We start from the raw sequence: 20,310 nt of genomic DNA on the forward strand, positions 1-20,310 counted from the left end.
CATATAAGAGATGCTGAATCACTCTTCGAAGGGAAGAGCTCCTGTGGCTTACCCGTCTTGTCCTCATGGCCAAGAATAGCAGGCCTGTAACTGTGTCCGTTCACACGTTCCCCTGTCCAGCCCACTGGGGTCTGCTCGGGTTTATGGCCTTACCAGTATTGGTCCCTACACACATCCACGTTCCTGAGTGTCGGTGACATTTCCCCTACAGACGCGGTGCTCTGCTCGATGTTTCTGAGCCCTGGACAGCCCTCTAGTGCATTTCCCTGGGTCTCCAGTGCTGAGAAAGTCTGCCCCACTCTGAGCCCTCGACAGGCTCAGAGCATTGCTGGTCAGAGATAACCGGGCGCTAGGGATGGAATTCCCCAAGACTACCCTCAGGTTCAGTGATTATCTTGAAGGACTCACAGAGTAAGACAGCCGTGAAACTCTCAGAGACAAGAGGGGCCAGGTGTGGGGCTTCCCCTTGTCCGCTCCCAGTGGAGTCGTGGGGATGGCATTTATTTCTTTCAACAGCGATGTGACAGTATGCAGGGTATGTCCCCCCGGGAGGCTCCCCTGTACCTAGGAGCTGGTCACATAGACGGCTGATGGCCTGCACAGCCGACCCTAACCTTCAGCTCCAGCAGAGGGCAAACTGATCCTACGTGGCCCAAGGTACCCGCATCTACCAGTTGTTAGCATAGACTGTCTAGAACGGCCCAAGATGACAGGTGAACAAAGGCACTCATCTTTTTTTAAAATAAGATTTTTATTTATTTGGCAGAGAGAGAGACACACAGCGAGAGAGGGAACACAAGCAGGGGGAACAGGAGAGGGAGAAGCATGCTTCCCTCGGAGCAGGGAGCCCGAGGTAGAGCTTGATCCCAGGATACTTAGCGACTGAGCCCCCAGGCTCCCCGAACAAAGGCACTCTTACCAAACAGGGCATTCTTAGGGCTTAGAAGTGACCTCCCAGGAGTGGGGGCAAAGGTCAGACCCTGAGCCAAGGCTAACCCTTGGGTTAGGGTCACATTTGGGGCCCCATGTTGGGGTCACATTTCCAGGTGCCGGGGCTCTCTTTGTCTCATTAAAAATGTTCCCATATCATCACTGTGATTCTGTTTAAAATGACAATTTCTTCTCCATGGGGCTCCAAGCTCTGTAGATTACCGATTATTAGCCAAGGTCATCAGAAGACAAGCAGAGGGCCAGGCAGGGTTCTTCAGTCTGAGCCATCACTCCAGGGTAGAGGCTAAGGCTGAGACCCGCCCATGACCTGTCTCCTATGGGCTGGACATTTTCCCCGACAGAGAGACAACCTCTTCAGAAATGCTCCCCCAACCTGGCCCCCTGATCCCAGGCGGACCTCAAGGTCAGAGAAGGACGATGAAAGGCAAGCCCACCTTGCTCTTCTGTCCTCCTTCTGGGCGCATCTGGGACGGGTGCTTCCTCTGAGGACTTGGAGTTCTTCCGGGGGGCAGGTGATGGAGGAGTCCACATGCCTGCGGGGTCTTGGGTCCCTCTGTTCCCCATGAGGCTCCAAGAACCCTGGAGAGGTAAGCTTGCCAAGGCAGAATCGGGCCACCAGAACCCAGTGGCCACCTGAGCATCCCCCCGCGGGGTGCCGGCTGGAGCCGAGGCTCCCTGCCCCTGCCTCTAATGCCACATCCTGGACCCCCGGGGCTGGCCAAGATCCACCTGAGAGCCCGGTTGTGGTTTCAGCTGGCGCCATTACAGACCGCACAGGCCCATTGTACCTCGGAGCTCGGTTTGCCCTAAAATGACCTTTACAGCATCAGGGAGAGCCCCATAACGATTTGGGCTGAGGGGACAAATTCCCCTTCTCTCTCCCAGCCTGTGACCCCGTGCACGCTGGGCTCCCCTGCCCCAGACGCTAGCTCTCTGCTCGGGGACCTGATGGACCTGATGGCCTCAGCAGGGCCTGGGCATTGGCTAGAAATGCAGAACCTCGGGCCCTGCCCCTGACCTCAGCTTCAGAGGCTGTTTTAACCAGATCCCTGCAGGCACACTGACATTTGCGAGGCGATTTTCAGAGTGACAGGACTTAGAGACTCTGCTCAGTGCAGAGGTTCCCACTGAAGGTTTTCTGGTGCCGGACCCTCCCTCCCCAACAGAAACCTCCTCGGGCAGAGGCCCCGGGTCCCAGGAAGCGGGTCGGTGAGCTGCCGAGCTCCGAGGGAGCAGCTGAGACCCGCTTGCCTTGTCACGCTGGGGCCTGAAGACAGACTTTGCCAGAAGTTCGTTTCTGCCCTGATGGGCCTGATTGCTAAACCAGGAGCTCCTGGGCTGAATTAAAATGCTGATTAAAATTCAGCTGGAGCCGCCTCTGTGTACCTCTGATTATAACAGCAGGCGAATGAAAATGTCAGCCTTCACGTGGGCTCTCCCCTACCTCCCCGCCAGGATCTTCCAGGGGGAAGGTGTCATTCAGCGATCAGCAAGTATTTACTGAGCACCTGCTATGTGCCGGGCAGAACCTGGGGGCTGGGGAAGCCGTGAGAACATGGGGCCCCAAATCCCCACTCTTGTAGGGACAGATGTCCCCTGGGGCAGGTGCCTAGCTGTGGGAGCCTGAGCATATGAGAAGCCTAGAAACTAGGACCCGCCCCGCAGGAGGCCCGGCTGAGTGGAGAAGGGCACATGTTCTCCTTCTGCTCACATCGAGGATGGGAGTAGTTAAGGGCACGACACGTGATGGGATGGGTGGCTTCAGCCCTGCCCCCAGCACCTCGCCCCCTTCCTGAGCACGTCCCTACCCCACGCCCCACTGCTGACATGGGCCATCCTTCTCCAAACACCCCTGTGGGGTTGGCACGACTCCTTGTCCCATATTACAGATGGTGGAGGGGAGCCTTTGAGACATGGAGGAAGTCCCCAGAGGTGCACAGCCCGTAGGTGGCCCAGCCCCCACCTGTGCTCCCAGATCATAGGCCCCTTATTTTTGCCCCATTCTTGGGATCTGCCTAAGCTTGGCTTGTCCCTGGGGCCCAGGAGATGCCCAGGGCAGCGGGCCAGACCTCCAGGCAGAACAGGGTGAGAGCGAGTACTCAGGAGCCTGCTGATGCCTCTCCCCCCCGCCCTCACCTCCCACCGCTTCCCCCCCCCAGGAGTGGGTCACCAGCACCGAGCTCCTCATCTCCCTGGACCGGCTCAACACGTTTGGGGACGACATCTTCAAGGATCCCAAGGTGCTGCAGTCCTACTACTATGCCGTGTCCGACTTCTCCGTGGGCGGCAGGTAGGTGGCGCGCAGGACCGTGCGGCCCGGGACCCCAGACCCCCGGTGGGGGGCAGAAGGAAGGCAGCCGCCCCGTGGGGGTCACCCAGTGGCTGCCGTGGGGGGTGAAGAAGCCACTTGAGATGTGTCGGGGAGAAAGGAGGGGCAGGGTCCTGGTCCCCTGGGCCGGACGCTCGGGGTCTTCATGGCCCGGCCACACTCTGGCTCTGGCATTTCCTGCATCGGCCGTGTTTCCACCACCTGGCGTGACACGGAGACCGTCGCACCCGCCGAACCCTCGGCCTGGAGGTCCTCGCCCTTCCCCGTGCTCCTTCCTCCGTCCCTCCTTCCTTCTTTTCCTTTCCAAGCCAAGCCGGTTTGGGGTGACCACACGCCGCTGCAGGTCTGGAAGCTTCCAGAGCTTCCCCTCTCCGGCCAGCCCTCCTGAGGTCCCAGACCGCGAAGCCCGTCCACCCTGCTCCTGCCCGAGTCTCCTTCTAATCCTGGGTGTGATCGGGCTTCCCGGGGACCCAGACATTTTAAATAAGACTTGGAGGTGCCTCTGTGCAGACGAATTGGCCCAGGCCACCCCAAAGCCCCACAGCCAACTCCTTGGAAGGGGCCCCGAGGGAGCGGGGGTCGTGTTTCCTCTCTCCTGTGGGAACTGCCAGTTCCTGCCTTCTGGACCCCCGGTGCTGGCTCCCCTGTGGCTGTGGGTCCCGGGCACACACGGCGGGCACACACAGTGGGCACACACGGCGGGCTGTGGAACCAGGGCGGGCACACACGGGATCTTTAGCAGGAGCGCTCGGGGGCTTCCATCTTGGAAAGTAAAGAGGAAGACAGGCGTTCCCGCCCCAACCCCAAGGGGGTGGTGGACAGTAATCACTCTCCAGCGAACATGTCCGCGCACCCCAGAATAACACGGATGGGGCCGGGGGTCGGGGGGGGCGGTGTACCGGCTGTCAGGGAGACTGCTCTGCAGACGGCAGCCCAGCCCGGGTGAGAAGAGGCCAGCATCCTGGGCAGAAGGGCCCGTGTGTGAGCCTCTTCCAAAGACAAGGCCGGAAGATGGTCAGGACCGTGGACCAAGTTCATTCAGGACCCACAGCAGTGGGGAGCCATGGAAGGATTTGGCCAGGGTAGTGACAGGGTTTGGAAAGGCCCCAACCCCCTGACATGGCATGGGCAAGGGTAAGAGGAGTGAAAAGCCAGAGAGCGTTAGGAAGCGGCCGCGGGAGGGGGTGGGAGGCTCGGAGAGGCTCGTGGGCCACAGGCTGTCTAGGACGGGAGGTCCTCTCGCTTGTGGGCTGATTTTGGAATTCAGGGACATTTGGGTGGCCTTCAGAGGGGTGGAAAGGTCCAGGAAGGGAAGGCGGGGCCCAGCTGCCTGCGCTCGCCGGGTCTGCCCCCTCCAGGCTGGGCTGGGGCTGGAGGGGAGGGGAGGTGCGGGTGTCCATGAGGGCCCCTCCACACCTCCTCCCCCGCCCCTCCCACGCTTGGTTCGGGTCAAACCACCCAGGAGGAGGCGCTCTCCACGGTTGGCGGGTGGTGGCGAGCTCCAGCGCCTGCTGTCAGGGGGCTGCTGGCCAGAGGACATCTGGGCTCCAGCTGTCCGAGCCAGACCACCCTCGGGCCTGCCGCTGGCTGGGGGGCAGGTGGGCCGGCACCCGGAGTCCCACAGTGGCCTGGAAGAATTTCATTCTTTCCCTTGGGGTTAGAGGGCTTCATGGGGGAGGCGGGGTGTTTGCAGACCTTGCCGGGGACATGGGTGGTCCCTTGTCCCAAGGCCAGGGGTCACTATCTCCCAAGACTGCCCACTGTCTGCCTCATCCCCGCCAGAAATGCTGGGGTGTTCCCTGCCTATCCGGGGCTCCCACGGAGAAAACAATGGCCTGTGCCTTTACTAAACCCGGTGTCCCCTAAGTAGAGGAGACAGTGGGGGTGCCGGCAGTGGTCAGCAATTTCTTAAAGTCTGCCAAGGGCAGAGCACGGAATGCAGCCTACAGGAGCCTGAGACTAGTGTCCAGGAGTATGGGGTCTGCACAGAGCAGAACAGGGTGCGGAGTCTAGCTCTGCCACTCAGCACCTGTCACTTCAGCCTGAACCTCCGTTTCCTCATCTGTGAAATGGGGGTGGGTGTGGTTCTTCCTGCCACAGCAGGAAGGTCTGAGCTCTGCTGGGCGGGGGGCAGAGGGGAAACCTGGAATTCAGACCTCGTGGTGGCCCCATGGGCTCACTTGTGTCTGCCCAGTTCTGCCGGTCTCCTGTCACCACGGGAAGGTGGATGCGGTGGGAAATGGTCCCCAGGGGCTGTCCCAGAGGCACAGATTCACCGGGGACTTGAGTCGGGGGCTGTCCTCCGTAAGGAACAACCTCTTTCTCGCCCCTTCAGACATGAAGGAGGAGTGCGGGCCAGCTGCCCCCTTCCTTCACCCCTGCCTCCACCTGGGACACTGGGATGACCTCTTTCTGGGTCTTTCTGGGCTAGGACTCCTTCAGCAGCAGCCTCGCAAACTTTGCCATTCCTAACAGCTGGCCCAGGGCAGCCTGCATGGGCCTCAGTTCTTCCGTCTGTGAAATGGGTCTATTAGCGGGCTAACGAAGATGTGGTGCGTTTGTCCACGGACAGAGCTCAGAATAGCACAGCGCAGCCTGCTCTCCGTTCCCGTGGACCCAGGCGCATCATAGGGCTTCCCTGTAGCTCACTGAGTGGTCCAGTTGGGCTGCCTGGCAGTGAGCCCCTCCCCTGACGGTGCCTTCCCCAGTCTCTGGACCCGATCTCTGTGTCCCCCCAGGTGCAAGTGCAACGGGCACGCCAGCGAGTGTGGTCCCGATGCGGCGGGCCGGCTGGCCTGCCGGTGCCAGCACAACACCACGGGCACCGACTGCGAGCGCTGCCTGCCCTTCTTCCAGGACCGCCCGTGGGCCCGCGGCACGGCGGAGGCCGCCAACGAGTGTGTGCGTGAGTGTCCCAGGGCTATGGGCCCCAGGGGCCGAGTCCCTGAGACCTGGCAGTGGGGGCTGCTCCTGCCGCGCCCCCCCCACCCCGTTGCTGCAGGGCCGAGGAGAGGCAAGGGGAGAGCAGGAAGGGGCGTGTGTTCCTCCGCCTTGCCCCTACGAAGCGCCCCCCAGACCAAGTCCTACGCTGTCAAGGAGGCATGTGGGAAGCCCCCCCACTGTTCTTTGTTGAGTCCCTGCGCACTGTTCTTTGTTTCAATGGTTCCAACCGCAGCTGCTAATCAAAGCCAGAACAGAAGGCCCCAGGTCCTGGGGGACTCTGACCTGCCCACCCAGCCTCTCCCACGGCCCCCCAGGCAGCCTTTGAAGACGAGGTCCCCATGTGATGTGGCTTTGACCACCAAACCTCAGAGACCGGCTGGAGACGATGGTGCCAGCGTACCTTCCCCGGGGACGTGGGGCTGCACACAGCGGGTGTGGGACCGTCCATCACCACCCGTCCCAGCCCCCACCCCAGCTTCCCCCAGGCTCCAAGCCCTGCCCTGTCCCCCAGAGAGTCACCCGAACTTCTTTGGGCTCCCCATGTGTAGCTGACCGTTGCTGGGCGCCGGGTCGCAGCTGGTGGCAGGAGGGGTGTGTTCACCAGCGGCTGTCCTGACAGCTTGGCCTCTGGGCCCACCCTGTGAATGGGCCCAGGCTTCTGGCCTCCAGAGCAGGGGCCAGGAGGGCACAGCCTCTTCTGTGAACAGAGTAGCCCTGTCTGCAGGGGCTTCCCACGGCCACCATGGCCCTCTTGGGGTTCTGTTGCCTTCTCTGCTCTGCCTCCCCCAGGAAGTCCTCCCTGGGGCCAAAGAAGCGGGCCGGCTGGCTCACCCATTCTGAGCCTGAGGCTGTCTCCATGGTGGGGACACAAAAGGCCAGACCATTTCTCCTGCTGTGTTCTCACCCAGTGGCCCCATCTCTGTCCTCTCCACCAGCAGCCCGGAAGCTGTGCCTGACCCCTCGCCCCCCTCCCCACAACCCCAAACTCAGCGTCATCCACTCCTCTCGGGCTGCCTGTCCTTCTACGCAGTCTGTGCCTCGGTCCCAGCCCCGTCACCCCTCCTCCAGGCCTGAAGCGCCCCAGCCCTGCTCACCAGCCCCCAGCCCCCAGCCCAGCTGCGCCCGCAGCCCGAGGCCCTTGCTGAAGTGCCAGCCCAGTGACACCCAGCCCCTGGGTGACCCTCCCAGAGCCTGCCTTGCTCCGAGGTGAAGTCCGCTGACCGTGGCTGCCCGGCCTCCCTGGATCAGGCTCTGCTGACCTCTTGACCCCATAGCGGCCCCCGCACCCCCCTACCCTGTCCCATCAGGCTGCTCGAGAGGTGACCTTCCAGCCACCACCCCACCCCACCCGCTCCCTGCAGCGCTGGGCGGATCTTCTGCCCCTCACTCCTGCCTGGGACCGCCCCCGCCCTGAGGACGCTGTCCCCTCCCTCCTTCAGATCCCAGGGCCCCGCAGCTCTGCCCACCTGTGGGGTGTTCGCTCGCTGGCCGGCCCACCCGCGGGCGGCCTGAGCCATCGCCAACCCGCCCTCCTTTCTTAATGAATTAATGAGTGAAGGAGGCGTGGCCTGTGTTTCCACGAATCTGAATGACCTCGAGGTCCCTAGGAGCCAGGGCCCACGAGAGAGCTCGGCGTGAGCCACACTGCTGCTCCGAAGGTGGCCCGCCGTGGTCCGTGCGTGCGGACGGTGCGTCCGGCTTGCCTGGGAGGGCCCTGGGTCGTGGTGCGCCCCCTTCGCTCTTGAGAGTCCTGTTGGGGAAGACGGGTCGGGTCGGCTGCTCTCTGTGTCCTTGGTCAGGCTGGGCCTGCCCTTCACCCGGGCCCCCCTGGAGCTGCCGGCTCCTCATCACCAGGACGCCGATTGGCCCAGACCGCCCCCCCACCACGGGCCCCTCACGTGCCGCCCCCCACCCCCCTGCCCGCAGCCTGTAACTGCAGCGGCCACTCGGACGAGTGTGTGTTCGACCGGGAGCTCTTCCGCAGCACGGGCCACGGCGGGCGCTGCCTCCGCTGCCGGGACCACACAGCCGGGCCACACTGCGAGCGCTGCCAGGAGAACTTCTACCGCTGGAGCCCCCAGACGCCGTGCCAGCCCTGCGACTGCCACCCGGCAGGTAGCCGCCCCCGCCGCCTGGCCCCCGCCCCACCCCTGCCCCGATCGCCCCCCCTCCCCCGCTGCCCTGTGCCCTTCCGCCCCCAGGCTCCTTGCACCTCCAGTGTGATGCCTCGGGCACCTGCGTCTGCAAGCCCACGGTGACGGGCTGGAAGTGTGACCGCTGCCGGCCCGGCTTCCACTCGCTCAGTGAGGGAGGCTGCAGGTGAGGCGGCCAGGGCCGCGGGGGCGGACGGCTGTGTGGGGCGCCGGTGGTGGACTGGGAATGGAAGCCCTGGAGGCGGGAGGAAGGGGTAGTGGCTGTCCTTCCCGCCTTCTTCCTCCTTCCGTCCGTCCTTCCGTCTTATTATTCTGGAGCCTTCTCAAGGGGTCTAGAGATACCTTGTTCCGGAGAGCGTGAGACGGAGAGCGTGAGACAGGGCGTGAGTCCCGTGGAAGCCCGGCTGGCCTCAGCGGTCAAGGGCAGGCTTCGCAGGAGAGGCACCGAGTTCTAGTGGGAGGGCTGCCGAGAGACGGCAGAGGGCCCGGTGCTCCAGGCGGAGGAAGAGCGCATGCAGATGCTCAGAGGCAAGTGGGAGGCAAAGGTCAGTGTGGAAGAGCAGGGGGTGCCGGGCAGAAGGGTGCACGGGAGAGGAGGTCCGGTGGGGCCCCGAGGCCTCAGGAGGAGCTTTGGACGGGCGTGAGGCAGCAGTGGGATGAGGTTGGAGGCCGGGGTAGAGGCTGCAGCAGGAACGGCTGGGAGACGTGGCAGCTCGCACGAGCGTTTGACCACGGAGGGGCAGAGAACAGGACAGATTCCAGAGCCCCTTGGAAGGCAGAGCTGTCAGGAGGTGGTCACCAGGGAGCAGAAGAGGAAGCAGGGGTGACGGCGGAGCCTCCAGGTCCCTGGGCGGAGGGAGCACGGGGCAGGGAGGGGCTGAGTCTGCAGTGCCGGTGGGGCATCCAAGGGGAGAGAGACGGGCAGGGGGCTCATCTAACTCGATCACCTGATTGAGAAACTTGCGTGACCGACAACATGAGGCTCTCAGAAACTCCGAAACACTTTTAAGTGAACTTGGCTTTGGCTGCAACAGGCTCTTTGTGTATTTGAGACGCAGTGGAAATGCATCGGGTCGGATGGGGGGTCCTGGATGCCCCACGGAATACTCAGTGGGTCTAGGCACAGCTCTGGGCATGAGGCCGGAACTCACATGCATCCCTGGGGTTTCTCTGGCCTCTGGGCCTTTGTATATGCTCCTACCCCAGATACCCTTCCCCCTGCGGCGCCCTGCCTCTCCCGGCCCGTGTCTGGCAAACCCTTCCACTTTCCACAGTTCTCGGCCCAGGCACCCCTCCCCAAGGGCGTCTTCCCTCTGCCTGTTCTCTGATCCTTCACTGCAACCTCCTTGGTGCACGTACAGCCTCTCATATTTCCTCTCAGAGCTTAACCGAATCACAGGAGCTACCTGTTTGCTTGTCCCTATTCCGTTGACCGTAGCCTCTGTGAGAGCAGGAACCACGTCTTGTCAGATGACGGAAGGGCGGGTGGACAGAAAGGTGCCTGCGTGGGTGGTCGGGTCTCTCAGTGGAAGGCTAGGAGGACGGACATGAGTGGGTGGTTGCAAGAATGTACAGGTGGGTGAGTGGGTTGGTCGGCGGGCGGCTCAGTCTGCAGGTGAGTGGGCGGGCCGCTCTCTTGGCAAGGTGGGAATGGCAAAAGCCGGGCGGCAGGCTCTCAGGTCAGCCTGCCTCCTGGTCCTCTAGGGAAGCGGGAAGGATGGAGAAGTTCCCTCCCACGAGGATGGGCCATCCTCCCTCTGGGCTTGCGCGTCTGATACTTCCCTGCTGTCCTGTCTCTCCTTGGCAGACCGTGTGCCTGCAGTGAAGCCGGCAGCCTGGGCACCTGTGACCCCCACAGCGGACGCTGCCCCTGCAAGGAGAATGTGGAAGGCCACCTGTGCGACAGGTGGGCGAGCCGCCCCACCCCTCAGCTTGCTGGGAGTGACTTCAGGGCTGGTGGTGGAGGAGCGGGGGCAGGGTCCGTACAGACCTGGGTGACCTCACCACCTGGCGCCCCTCCTGGGGCACCGTGGGGTCTGCCGTCCTGGAGGTGATCTGAAGGTTTTGACCCTGTTTATACTCTTTTATAAAGGCTTACTCGTTAGAGAGAGAGAGAGTGAGCGCATGGGCGGGAGGGGCAGAGGGAGAGGAAGAGAGAGTCTGACGCAGACTCCATGCTTAGCACGGAGCCGGACCTGGGGCTCGATCTCATGGCGCTGACATCAGGACCTGAGCGGAAACCAAGAGTCGGGCGCGTGACCGGCTGAGCCACCGGGGCGCCCTGCACCGTTTGTGCGCGGACCCTCCCCACTGATGGTTACAAGCTGTGACAGCCATTTTCCTTTTATATCTGAAAACAAAAGAACCAGAAAGGATAGGAGATATTCCCTACTCCGGGGATGGCAGATCCCTGATACTCCAGCCGTGCCCTCCCCGCTCCCCCCCCCTCGGGGGCGGACGTCACCGGTGGAGCACACTAGTCTTTCCTGCGAGCCCTACTGTAACCTCAGAACCCTCCTGGCCCTGCTCCTGGGGCCTCCCGCCCGCGGAGCTGCGATTCCTGCCTTGTTGCCACCTTTGTCATCCTCAAAGGTACAGACGGAGCGTCTGAAGTGCACGAGGCAGGATTACTTTCCCAAATCACATGGTCCTTCAGCTGCTTCTTCTGTGTGTTCAGAGGGCCTCCTAGCTCCAAGCCGTGGGGGGCTGGCGGACAAATGTAGGTTTACCTCCGCGGGCACACACCGTCTCCTCTTCCTGGCCTTGGCTCTGATCTCTGAAGCAGCCAGCGCAGGGTCTGTCTGGGGCGCTTTGATTCTCTGGCCACAGACCTGTGTGGGAAGCCCCCGACACAGCACTATACTGTGGACTCTACCCTCATTGGAGCGCGCCCGGCCTCTGCCGATTCAGAAGAAGCTGGTCCCAAAGCTGTGGCTGGCCCTGGCCTTGACTCACCTAGGTCAGCCCCAGGCCACCCCCTCATCTCGTCCACGTGTGACCTGCAGGCCCTGGAGTCAGGGCTCGGCTCCCTGTGGGATTTCCTTCGCTGAGATCCCCAGGGGAGGAAACAGAGGAGTCGGGGAACCGGACCCCTTCTCCCACAGTTCTGCCCCCACCCCACCTTGCGCCTAGGGGGGGTCCTCCCTCTGGGCCTCACTTTGCCCATCTGTGAAATGGGGAGGCTTGATGAGATGTGTTCCTCAGATCTGGCTGGGCCTCGGGGGTCATCGACAGCTTCGGACGAGTCCCATTCCTCCGCCCTGGCAGGCTCTCGTGGGGCCCCAGGCAGAGACCCAGAATCTGTGATTGTGTCTCCAGGGCTCCTTGGAGAAACAGCTGATTCTGGGGCTGGGGCAGGGACCGTGCCGGATGCGCCCTGGGTGTCTGGTCATCACAGAGAGCAAGGAAGTGCTTCATTACAAGCAAAACCAGATGAAAACAAACAGAAAAAACTCTAAACCAAGATGGGGATCTTGGGTCAAAAGGACGTAAGCCTGACCTGGAGGAGCTCCCTAAAGCTGGAACCAGTCTGAATAACAAAATATATAATGATGGTATTGGATTATGACCCAAAGAGTCAAACAGATACCTCCAGGTCCACACTGATACAAACAGATGGGGGGGGGGGGGGGGGTAGCTAACACCAGGTCGAAAGGACAAAGCTTCCCAGCAAAAGAATTCCAAGTAATAAATGTAGAAGGAAGTGGGGGAAATAGGAAATCAGTTCTAATTTCACAGTCACCGTCTCGGTGGGCAAGAGCCGCCTGATTGAGTGGGCAGAATTTTCAGGAGAAACAGGATATTTGCATAACCCCAGGTATCTCCCCTGCAAAATATTTCATAATGACGGTGGTGGCCCCAAAGTGTATCCACAAGCCTTTAATACCCCCCGGCCTCCAGGGGATGGGGCGTAACTCCTGCCGCTGCCGGCTGCCCTTAGTGACTTCTTCTGAACGCGGCACTTTCCGTGGTGCCGGAGTGCTCCGGGAGGCCACAGCCCTGGCCGGGCTGTGGAGGTTAATGTTCCTGGTGAAGGCGCAGGGGCGGCATTGACCCCAGTGTGATGTGACAAGAAGGGCGCTTCGCCTCTATTTCTTCCCCAAACCCACGCCCCAGTGTACTCATGAGACTGCATCAGAGAAACCCGAACTGGGGGCATTCTACAAAACATCTGACCACCGCCCTTCAAAACCGGCAAAGTTGTGAGCGACAAGATTGCTGCGTGGACCAGAGGAGGCGGCGTGGTCCCGGATCAGGTCCCGGCCAGAAAAACCAGAATTGGTGGGAAAAGGGCAGAGTTCTTACTTAATCAAGTCTGGAGTTGAGTAAATAACAGGAACTAACAAGACAGTCCTGGCCCAGTTAAGGGCACCCTCGCAAAGTCATTGACATCTGGGAAAGCTGGCCAGGAGGCCACGGGAGCTCTCTGCGTGATCTTTGCAACTCTTGGAAATCTCAAAACTTGACACATATTTTTTGAAGTTTCCCCAGTGATGCTGGCTCACCTTGACCTAGTTGAGATCCCCTGAACCTCCCTGACTCACCACCACCGCCCCCCCAACTCGGGGGCATGCGCTCCTTCCAGGTGCCGCCCCGGGACCTTCAGCCTGCAGCCCCACAACCCTGCCGGCTGCACCAGCTGCTTCTGCTTCGGCCACTCCAAGGTGTGTGCAGCCGCTGCCCAGTTTCGGGAGCACCACATCCTCTCCGACCTCCGCCAGGGTAGGAAGCGCCTCCCTTCCCCCCACAGCCACCTCCCTGGGGTCTGCCTGCTCCACGCCCAGGTGGAGCTGTTGGGCTCTGGGCCATGCTGTGGGGGGCTAGGGGCAGGGCTGGGGCGGGAGTGGGAAAGAGAGGGCAGGCTCAGGCTGCACGGGAGGCGTCTCTGGGGTCACACAAACAGGCCTTACAAGATGTGCCCTCGGCACCCTTCAGCGCTCCCCGGTATCTACCTGCACCCCTCGGCTCCCTCCTGAGCCTCCAGCAGGGTTGGGAGCTGGGTAGGTGGCAGCCTTTAGACCCTGTGGGGGAGTTCCTAATCCGTCATGTCAAGAATCCCTTGACGTATTCCCCCGTGCCCCCAGGCTGGGGATTCACACTCAGTCCCCAGACTCCATTCACTGAGCCCTGGCTGTGTGCCAGGCACTGTGCTGAGCTCTTTACATCATGGAACCCACAGACCTAGGAAGGTAGGTACTGTTATTCCCATTTTACCGGAGAGACAGCTGAGGCCCAGAAAAGGCAGGTCACAGAATTCAGTGGTTGCTACTCAGGTTTGTCAGCTCCTCTGAGTTTCGCTTTCCGCTGCCTTGCCAGCCTTCTGTCTGGGACAGGGTCCGGGGGTACCGTGGTGCCCTGGGTCCCCAACGGCAGGTGTGTGCTTGTGCGTCTTTGGAGTTAGAGGGCGATGGAGCTCGGCATTTAATCAGAGCCTATGGGGACCCCTGCCCTGCCCTACAGAGGCCCCCCCACTCCTGAATTTCCACCAGGCAGGAGGCCCTGTCAGCCCTGGGCGCCCCAGACGCGGAGGCAGTGCGCCCTCTGCTGGACACTGCACAGAAAGCAGGGTGGAGATGGCGTCCCGCTTTGCGGTCCCGACAGGGGTCTAGGATGTTAGCGTCAGACAGGACTCATTTTATAGATCCTAAGAACAAAACCATTTTCTGCTCTCAGGTTGAGCCAGGCTCTGGGTTTGGCACGTCGGTTTCAGTATCTCCCGTACCTCACTGTGATCCCGAGGCCGCAGTCTCAAACTGTCCTCGCTCCCCCATCCCTTCATGCTCTTGAAAATGACCAAGGACCTCCCAGCAGTGTCCTTTACGTGGTAGTTAGCGTGGGTGTTTTCTGTACTAGAAATGACAACAGTAATTTTAAAATAGTCATTTTTTTAAAGATTTTATTTATTTATTTGACAGATCATAAGCAGGCAGAGAGGCAGGCAGAGAGAGAGGAGGAAGCAGGCTCCCTGCTGAGCAGAGAGCCCGATGCGGGGCTTGATCCCAGGACCCTGGGATCATGACCTGAGCCAAAGGCAGAGGCTTTAACCCACTGAGCCACTCAGGCGCCCCGTAAAATAGTCATATATTAATTTACTTAAAAATGACTGGAATAAAAAGTGTGTAACCGAATGATATGAGCCTGTGAAACAGAGAGCTTTTTCAAAAAGACAAAAACGGGAGTGCACTCATCAACTCTCGCACGTTTCCTTACGGCTGGATTAGTAGAGCTCAGTCTGCTGCGATAGCACATGACTTGGAGTTTCTGAAAAATTCCACCATGTGTCAGACACAGCATGAAAGATGCAGATTTCATCTTAGTGTTACTAGAAGGTAGCTCGAGCTCGCGGGTCCCCTGAAAGAGTCTCGGGCATCTCCTGGGGTCTTCAGACCAACTTTGAGAACGGTCGCCAGGGCCAGACGTACTCCACTGTCCCCGTTTTGCAGATAAGGAACCGGCTTCAGAGAGGTGACGTACCTCGCCCAGGGCCACACAGCCAGTGAGAGGCAGAACCTAGTCTAGCACCGGGCAGCTGCAGACCTCCTGTTTTTGACTCCTTTGCCTTCATCCAGCCCTCCGGTGCCCTGGGGGTCGGGCCTCCACCCCCCTTCCCAGCGGCTCCCTTTAGGTCATTTGATCTGTGCCAGACTCTGCTTGGTGTTTTGCCATCGCCAAGGGAGGGTGGACAGGACGGGGGATGGGAAGGTCTGGGTTCTCATCCTGGCTGAACCACTTCCTAACCAGGTGGTCTCCCTCAGCGCAGTGGGGGCTAACGACACACGCTTCTCAAAGGACAGGCAGGGTGAGGTCCAGGGTGAGCAAGTTCTCTGAAGACCTGAAGATGAGGTCAAGTCCAGTACTGTTAGAGACCATCCCGATGGCTCAGTGCCCCGTGCTGGGGTCTCCAGACTGTGTCCTCCTATTGTATTCAGGACCCCCTGAAGGGGCCAGGCAGGCTCAGAGGTCTCCCCTTGCCCAAAACAGAGCTGGGACCCTCAGCTTTCTCACTTTTGGGGGGTCTCCCTCCCTCCCGGAGACCCCCATCCTGACTCTGGGGCGAGGGTATGAGCTGGCTGGCTGTGGGCAGCACGGAGCCACTGCTAGCACCAGCCGGCTCTCACCACCCTCCCAACCCCCACTGTCTCTAGAACAGTCTCTACCCCCAGGTCCGTTGTTTCAGGCTGGCTCAGGCCTCTGGGAGCCATCCGTGGGCCCCCCGGGAAGGGTGGTGTGAGGAGGGAGGGGAGGGAGGCCGCCCCCCAGAGCCCCACGCGTGCATGTGCGTTTGCCATCCAGGAGCCGAAGGCTGGCGGAAGGGAAGTGTGGGGGGCCCGGAGCATCCCACACGAGGGAGCCCGAGGGGGCTCCTCCTGAATCCAGAAGACGAGGAAGAACTTACGCTACCAGGTACGTGTCAACCCCCCCCCCCCCGCTTTCTGATCAAGGCCTTGCCACCAGGCCCCAGAAATCCCTGTACAGTTCCCATCAGCCTCTCACCCCTCCAGGCCCTGGTACCCTCCGCACAGGGTCCTGGGATTCTCGCAGAAGCAAGAAGTTCTAGATTATTCTGAACCATCCCCAACTTTGGACTCCTGGGAGCTCTACCAGACCTGGAACCAGGATCCGGGAGTCCATTCTTAGCTCACATGGTGCCCCGATGTCTGGCTTGCTCTGTGGACACGGCACCTGGGAAGAAGCGAAAGTCACAGGACCCCAGTCCAGGGACAGGTGCTCCAAGCTCAGAGGCCGAAGAGCACAAAACACACTGTACTCCATGGCTGCTTTGTTGACAGGCTTAAGAAAAAGTAGTTTTTTGCTTAAGAAGTATTTGCTGTGTCCTGCGTTGGGCGCTGGGCACAGTGCAGTGGGCAAGGCAGGTGGACGGACTCAACCAGTTTTATTTCACGTCTTGATGCGTACCCCAATCTCCCAAGCTGCTCTGCCTCCGGCTGGTTGCTGAGTGCGGGGTGGGGTGTGGAGGGAGACAGGCAGGGAGGGGCGCTTTCCTGCCACATGGGGGTTTTCAGCTGAAGAAGTTGAAAGATACAGAAAAATAGCCCAAGTTCGAAGGCTATGATAGGGCCCCTGGTCCTCCATGTTTCTTAGGATTCCACCACCTTCTCTGTGCTCGAAGCGTGTTCTGATGCCCGTGGGAAGCGTGGCCTCGGGGCGGTCAGCTCTCCTTCTTGGCCACACATGCAGCAGGCTTACCTCGTACGTGCTCTGAGCCTCACTAAGCTCCCCCAGTGTGGGGCCAGCAGAATGTGCTGGTGGGGTATTGAGCACACATGGGGAAGGGGACAGCAGGATGCCACCACTGTGCACGAGGCCCGTGTCTGCTCTGCCCCCAGACACTCCATTGTCCCATCAGACTTCACTTATAAAACCCAAGCTCAAGACAGTGACAGCAGAGCTTAAGCCAGGCATGGGGCCCTGTGTTACTACAGGGACACGGGGACGTGAAGCTGGCCTGCCGGGGGGCGGGGGGGGCGGCCAGCCTCAGCGTCTCCTGTCTAGGGAGCCTTTGGCTTTCTCCCTGCTGTCGCTTTATCTTGTCTGAATATTTAATTGTCAATAAAATCAATACCCCGTAGACACAATCTTTAAAATCAAGCTAATTAATTGAAGACAAGCCTTCCTCTCGTCTTCAGAGAAGTTCCTGGGAGACCAGCGGTTCAGCTATGGACAGCCGCTCACACTGACCTTCCGGGTCCCTCCTGGGGGCTCCCCGCCCCCCATGCAGCTGAGGCTGGAAGGGGCGGGCCTGGCTCTGACTCTGCAGCACTCCGGCCTCTCCAGGCCCCCAGACTCCAGCCAGCCCAGGGAGGTGCGGCTCAGGTTCAGGTAAGTGTCCTGGTGTGTCCTGAGAGGCGGGGGATGGGCAGTCAGGGTGGCCCCTGAGGTCTGGGCGCACTTGGGTCCTCCTGTGGTCCGGGGGCTCCCACCCTCTCCACCCCTACCCCCAGCCTCGGCTTCCGGTTTGACCCGCGCCCCTGCCAGGTTGCAGGAGACCTCCGAGGACGCGGACCCTCCGCTGCCCCCTTTCCACTTCCAGCGGCTGCTCGCCAATCTGACGGCTCTGCGCATCCGGGCCGGCCGCGGCCCAGGCCCTTCCGGTCAGTAATGATAAGGACCGCCCCCCCACCCCGTCCCCAGAACCAGCCGGCCCGGGGCTCCTTGGTGCCTGGCCTTGCCGAGTCCCCACGGCAGACAGTTACCAACCCCCGTTTTACCACAAAGACATCTGAAGGTCAGAGGAGTCGGACGCTCACCCAAGGTCATGGAACTGGGAAGGGACCGGAGGGTGGACTCCGAGGTCAGAGGCAGGGGCTGGACAGGTGAGGGGCCCGAGGGCGGACAGCTCCAGGAGACAGACGTGTATGGTCACAAAGCAGCCAAGAACCGTTGGGTGTCATCAGGCCATGGCCGAGGTCACCACTGCCAGAAGGCGGGGCCTCCGAGGGGCTTCTGTGGGTGCTGGGCTGGGGGGAGGAGGGGTGCAGGTGAGGAGCCCTGAGTTGGCGCCTCCTGCTGGTCGTTGGTGGTATCGCATCTAAGCCGTCTTGGGAGCCGATCTGCCTTCTGAACCTTCTCGGAGTGGGGGCTGGGTCAGGACCCAGCTTCCAGGGGGATTTCTCGCCCTGCTCACCTGGTGATTGTCCTGATGGTCCTCTGATGTCCTGGCTCCTCCCTCTCTCTTTAATGTACTCTCTCTCCCCTTCCCCCCCCCCCCAGCCTGCACCCATACCTGTATGGGCCTAGACTGGACATCTCCAGTACCCCCGTTTAGAAGAGGTGTCTCACATGAAACACCCCTTTCCCGAGCAGAAGGGAAACTTGGACAGATTATAACCTAGACACAACTTTCTGAAGCCCATGTAGTATCCTGATTGTGATCTACAGAGCAAATAAAAAGAAAGTAAGTGACATATGAAAGTGATCATTGATTTCCGAAGGGTTAGAGCTCAGACGACCGCACTGGGTGACAGCAGGAGGTAGTCCGAGTCCCCCCCACTGCCGGGGACGAATAAGTGTGCGTGCCAGAGAAACCGAAGCCCGGGAGCTGTTTGCATGCCTGGCGAGCAGGGAAATTCTGACACGGGGGTGTGTGTGGTTGGCGGGAGAATAAAAACCAGGGTCAGGGTCGGCCGTCCCCAGGCGGACTTACTTGTGCTTCTGTTCACAATAGAGTTGGGGGGCGCCTGGGTGGCTCCGTCGTTAAGCGTCTGCCTTCAGCTCGTCATGATCCCAGGGTTCTGGGATCAAGCCCTGCATTGGGCTCCCTGCTCGGCAGGAAGCCTGCTTCTCCCTCTCCCACTCCCCCTGCTTGTGTTCCCTCTCTCGCTGTGTCTCTCTTTTTGTCAAATGAATAAATAAAATGGAGTCGGGGTCTGGGCTCACGTGTTTGCAGAGGGGCCTCCCGGCCCCTTTCAGAACCCAGCCAGACCTTTGAGGGTCACGGGGGTGGGGGGGTTTCTCCTCATGTCAGTTGTCTGATAGCCCTGGTCCTCCTATCCCCTTCCTTGTGACAACTACAATAGCCACAGATTTGCTTCTAGGGGGGTGACGGGCTCCTTTTGGGAAACTTTGACTTTCAGGGCCCCTTCTAGCCCAGGCTTGGGGTGTAACCCGGCTCCTCCTGCCTCAGCTCCCTTGTTCCTTTCAGAGCCTCATCCTCACCATCCTTGCCCTCACTCCCCAAAACCTCCCTGCTCCCCAGGTCACCGTGCTGGGCCTCCTTATAGGAATTCATTTCTGCCACTCAGCCTTCAGTAATCAGATGTTCACAGAACACCGACTTGGGCCAGGCCCATGCTGGGTGCCAGGGCAAACCGAATAGGCAGGTGGATATAGCGATCATCTCTCCCCACTGAAACCCAGCCCCAGACCTCCTCTTCCCACTGAAGACGTTCTGGGCCATCTCTCTCTGTGCTCTTGCTTTTTTCAGCTAACGGTATGTCCTGGTGGCCATGGCTTGTCTTACATGTAGAAAAGACTGTCCTGCCGCTCCGTATAGTTCTGTGGTATCGATGCTCCGCAGAGTTCAACCTCCCCCCATCCCTAGACATCGGAGAGGGCTCTGGTTTTCAGTATGCGCACAGCACGGCAGAGGACAGGGAAGAGCTCCATGGAAAGGTCTTTGTCTCCTTGTGCAAGTCTGTCTTGTGGCATCGATTCCTCAAAAGGGAAATGTTCTGTCTTAGGTCAAAGAGGGCCCATTTTCAGTTTTGATACCCACCCACTGCCAGATTTTCCTGCAGAGAGGGCGGCACCCACCTATGTTCCCAGGGCACGTGCCCACCCTCCTCCCCTGTCTACCCGCTCTGGTCCTTCTCCAATGTTGGTGGATCATTGTTGTTAGATTTTGCCCCAAGATTGTAGTTGTTTTCTTGGGGGAAGGTTGGTCTTATGGGGCTCTCCTGCTTCACTAGAAACCTAACCACCTAATATCATCCTAGATCCCTGACATGAGTTCCCCACACCATCTCCCCCTGTCGCTGATCTTTATTTTTGTGAAAGATCTTATTCATTTTGAGAGAGAGCGAGCATGAGCAGGGGGGAGCCGCAGAAGGAGAGGGAGAAGCGGACTCACTGAGTGTGGGGCCCGATGTGGGGCTCACGGGGCTCGATCCCAGGACCCCAAGATCATGACCTGAGCGGAAGTCAGATGCCTCGCTGGCTGAGCCACCAGGCTCCCCTCCTGTCATTGATCTTCGATGCTTACCAAGCTGAGAGTCAGGAATGGTATCCTGGTCGTTTGAATTTACATATCTTTAATAACCTGTGAGAATGAACGTCTTTCATCACATTCCCAGCCATCTCCATTTTTTGCTCTGAAAATCACCTTATTTTTCCTTTGTCCTTTTTCTTTCTTCTTCTTCTTCTTCTTCTTTTAATTGCAATTGACTCATAGACTGCCTTTCTGTATGTGGGTCA

The 20,310-nt window shown here is 60.1% G+C and overlaps 1 protein-coding gene across 2 annotated transcripts in view; it reads left to right on the top strand.

The window, feature by feature from the left end:
- The window catches only part of LAMC3 (laminin subunit gamma 3), a 56,104-nt gene that overhangs the window by 14,521 nt on the left and 21,273 nt on the right, over window positions 1–20,310 (top strand). For both annotated transcript variants that reach the window (XM_045082607.1, XM_045082608.1), the window contains exons 3-11: window positions 3,111–3,241; window positions 6,019–6,185; window positions 8,150–8,338; window positions 8,425–8,542; window positions 10,184–10,282; window positions 12,962–13,098; window positions 15,670–15,780; window positions 17,025–17,217; window positions 17,374–17,489. In XM_045082607.1, coding sequence (XP_044938542.1) covers window positions 3,111–3,241; window positions 6,019–6,185; window positions 8,150–8,338; window positions 8,425–8,542; window positions 10,184–10,282; window positions 12,962–13,098; window positions 15,670–15,780; window positions 17,025–17,217; window positions 17,374–17,489 — 1,261 coding nt within the window. The remainder of the gene's footprint in view (window positions 1–3,110; window positions 3,242–6,018; window positions 6,186–8,149; window positions 8,339–8,424; window positions 8,543–10,183; window positions 10,283–12,961; window positions 13,099–15,669; window positions 15,781–17,024; window positions 17,218–17,373; window positions 17,490–20,310) is intronic.

Source organism: Mustela putorius, unplaced genomic scaffold, assembly GCF_011764305.1.
Source record: "Mustela putorius furo isolate JIRA1106 unplaced genomic scaffold, ASM1176430v1.1 tig00000596_pilon_pilon_pilon, whole genome shotgun sequence".
NCBI lineage: Eukaryota > Metazoa > Chordata > Mammalia > Carnivora > Mustelidae > Mustela > Mustela putorius.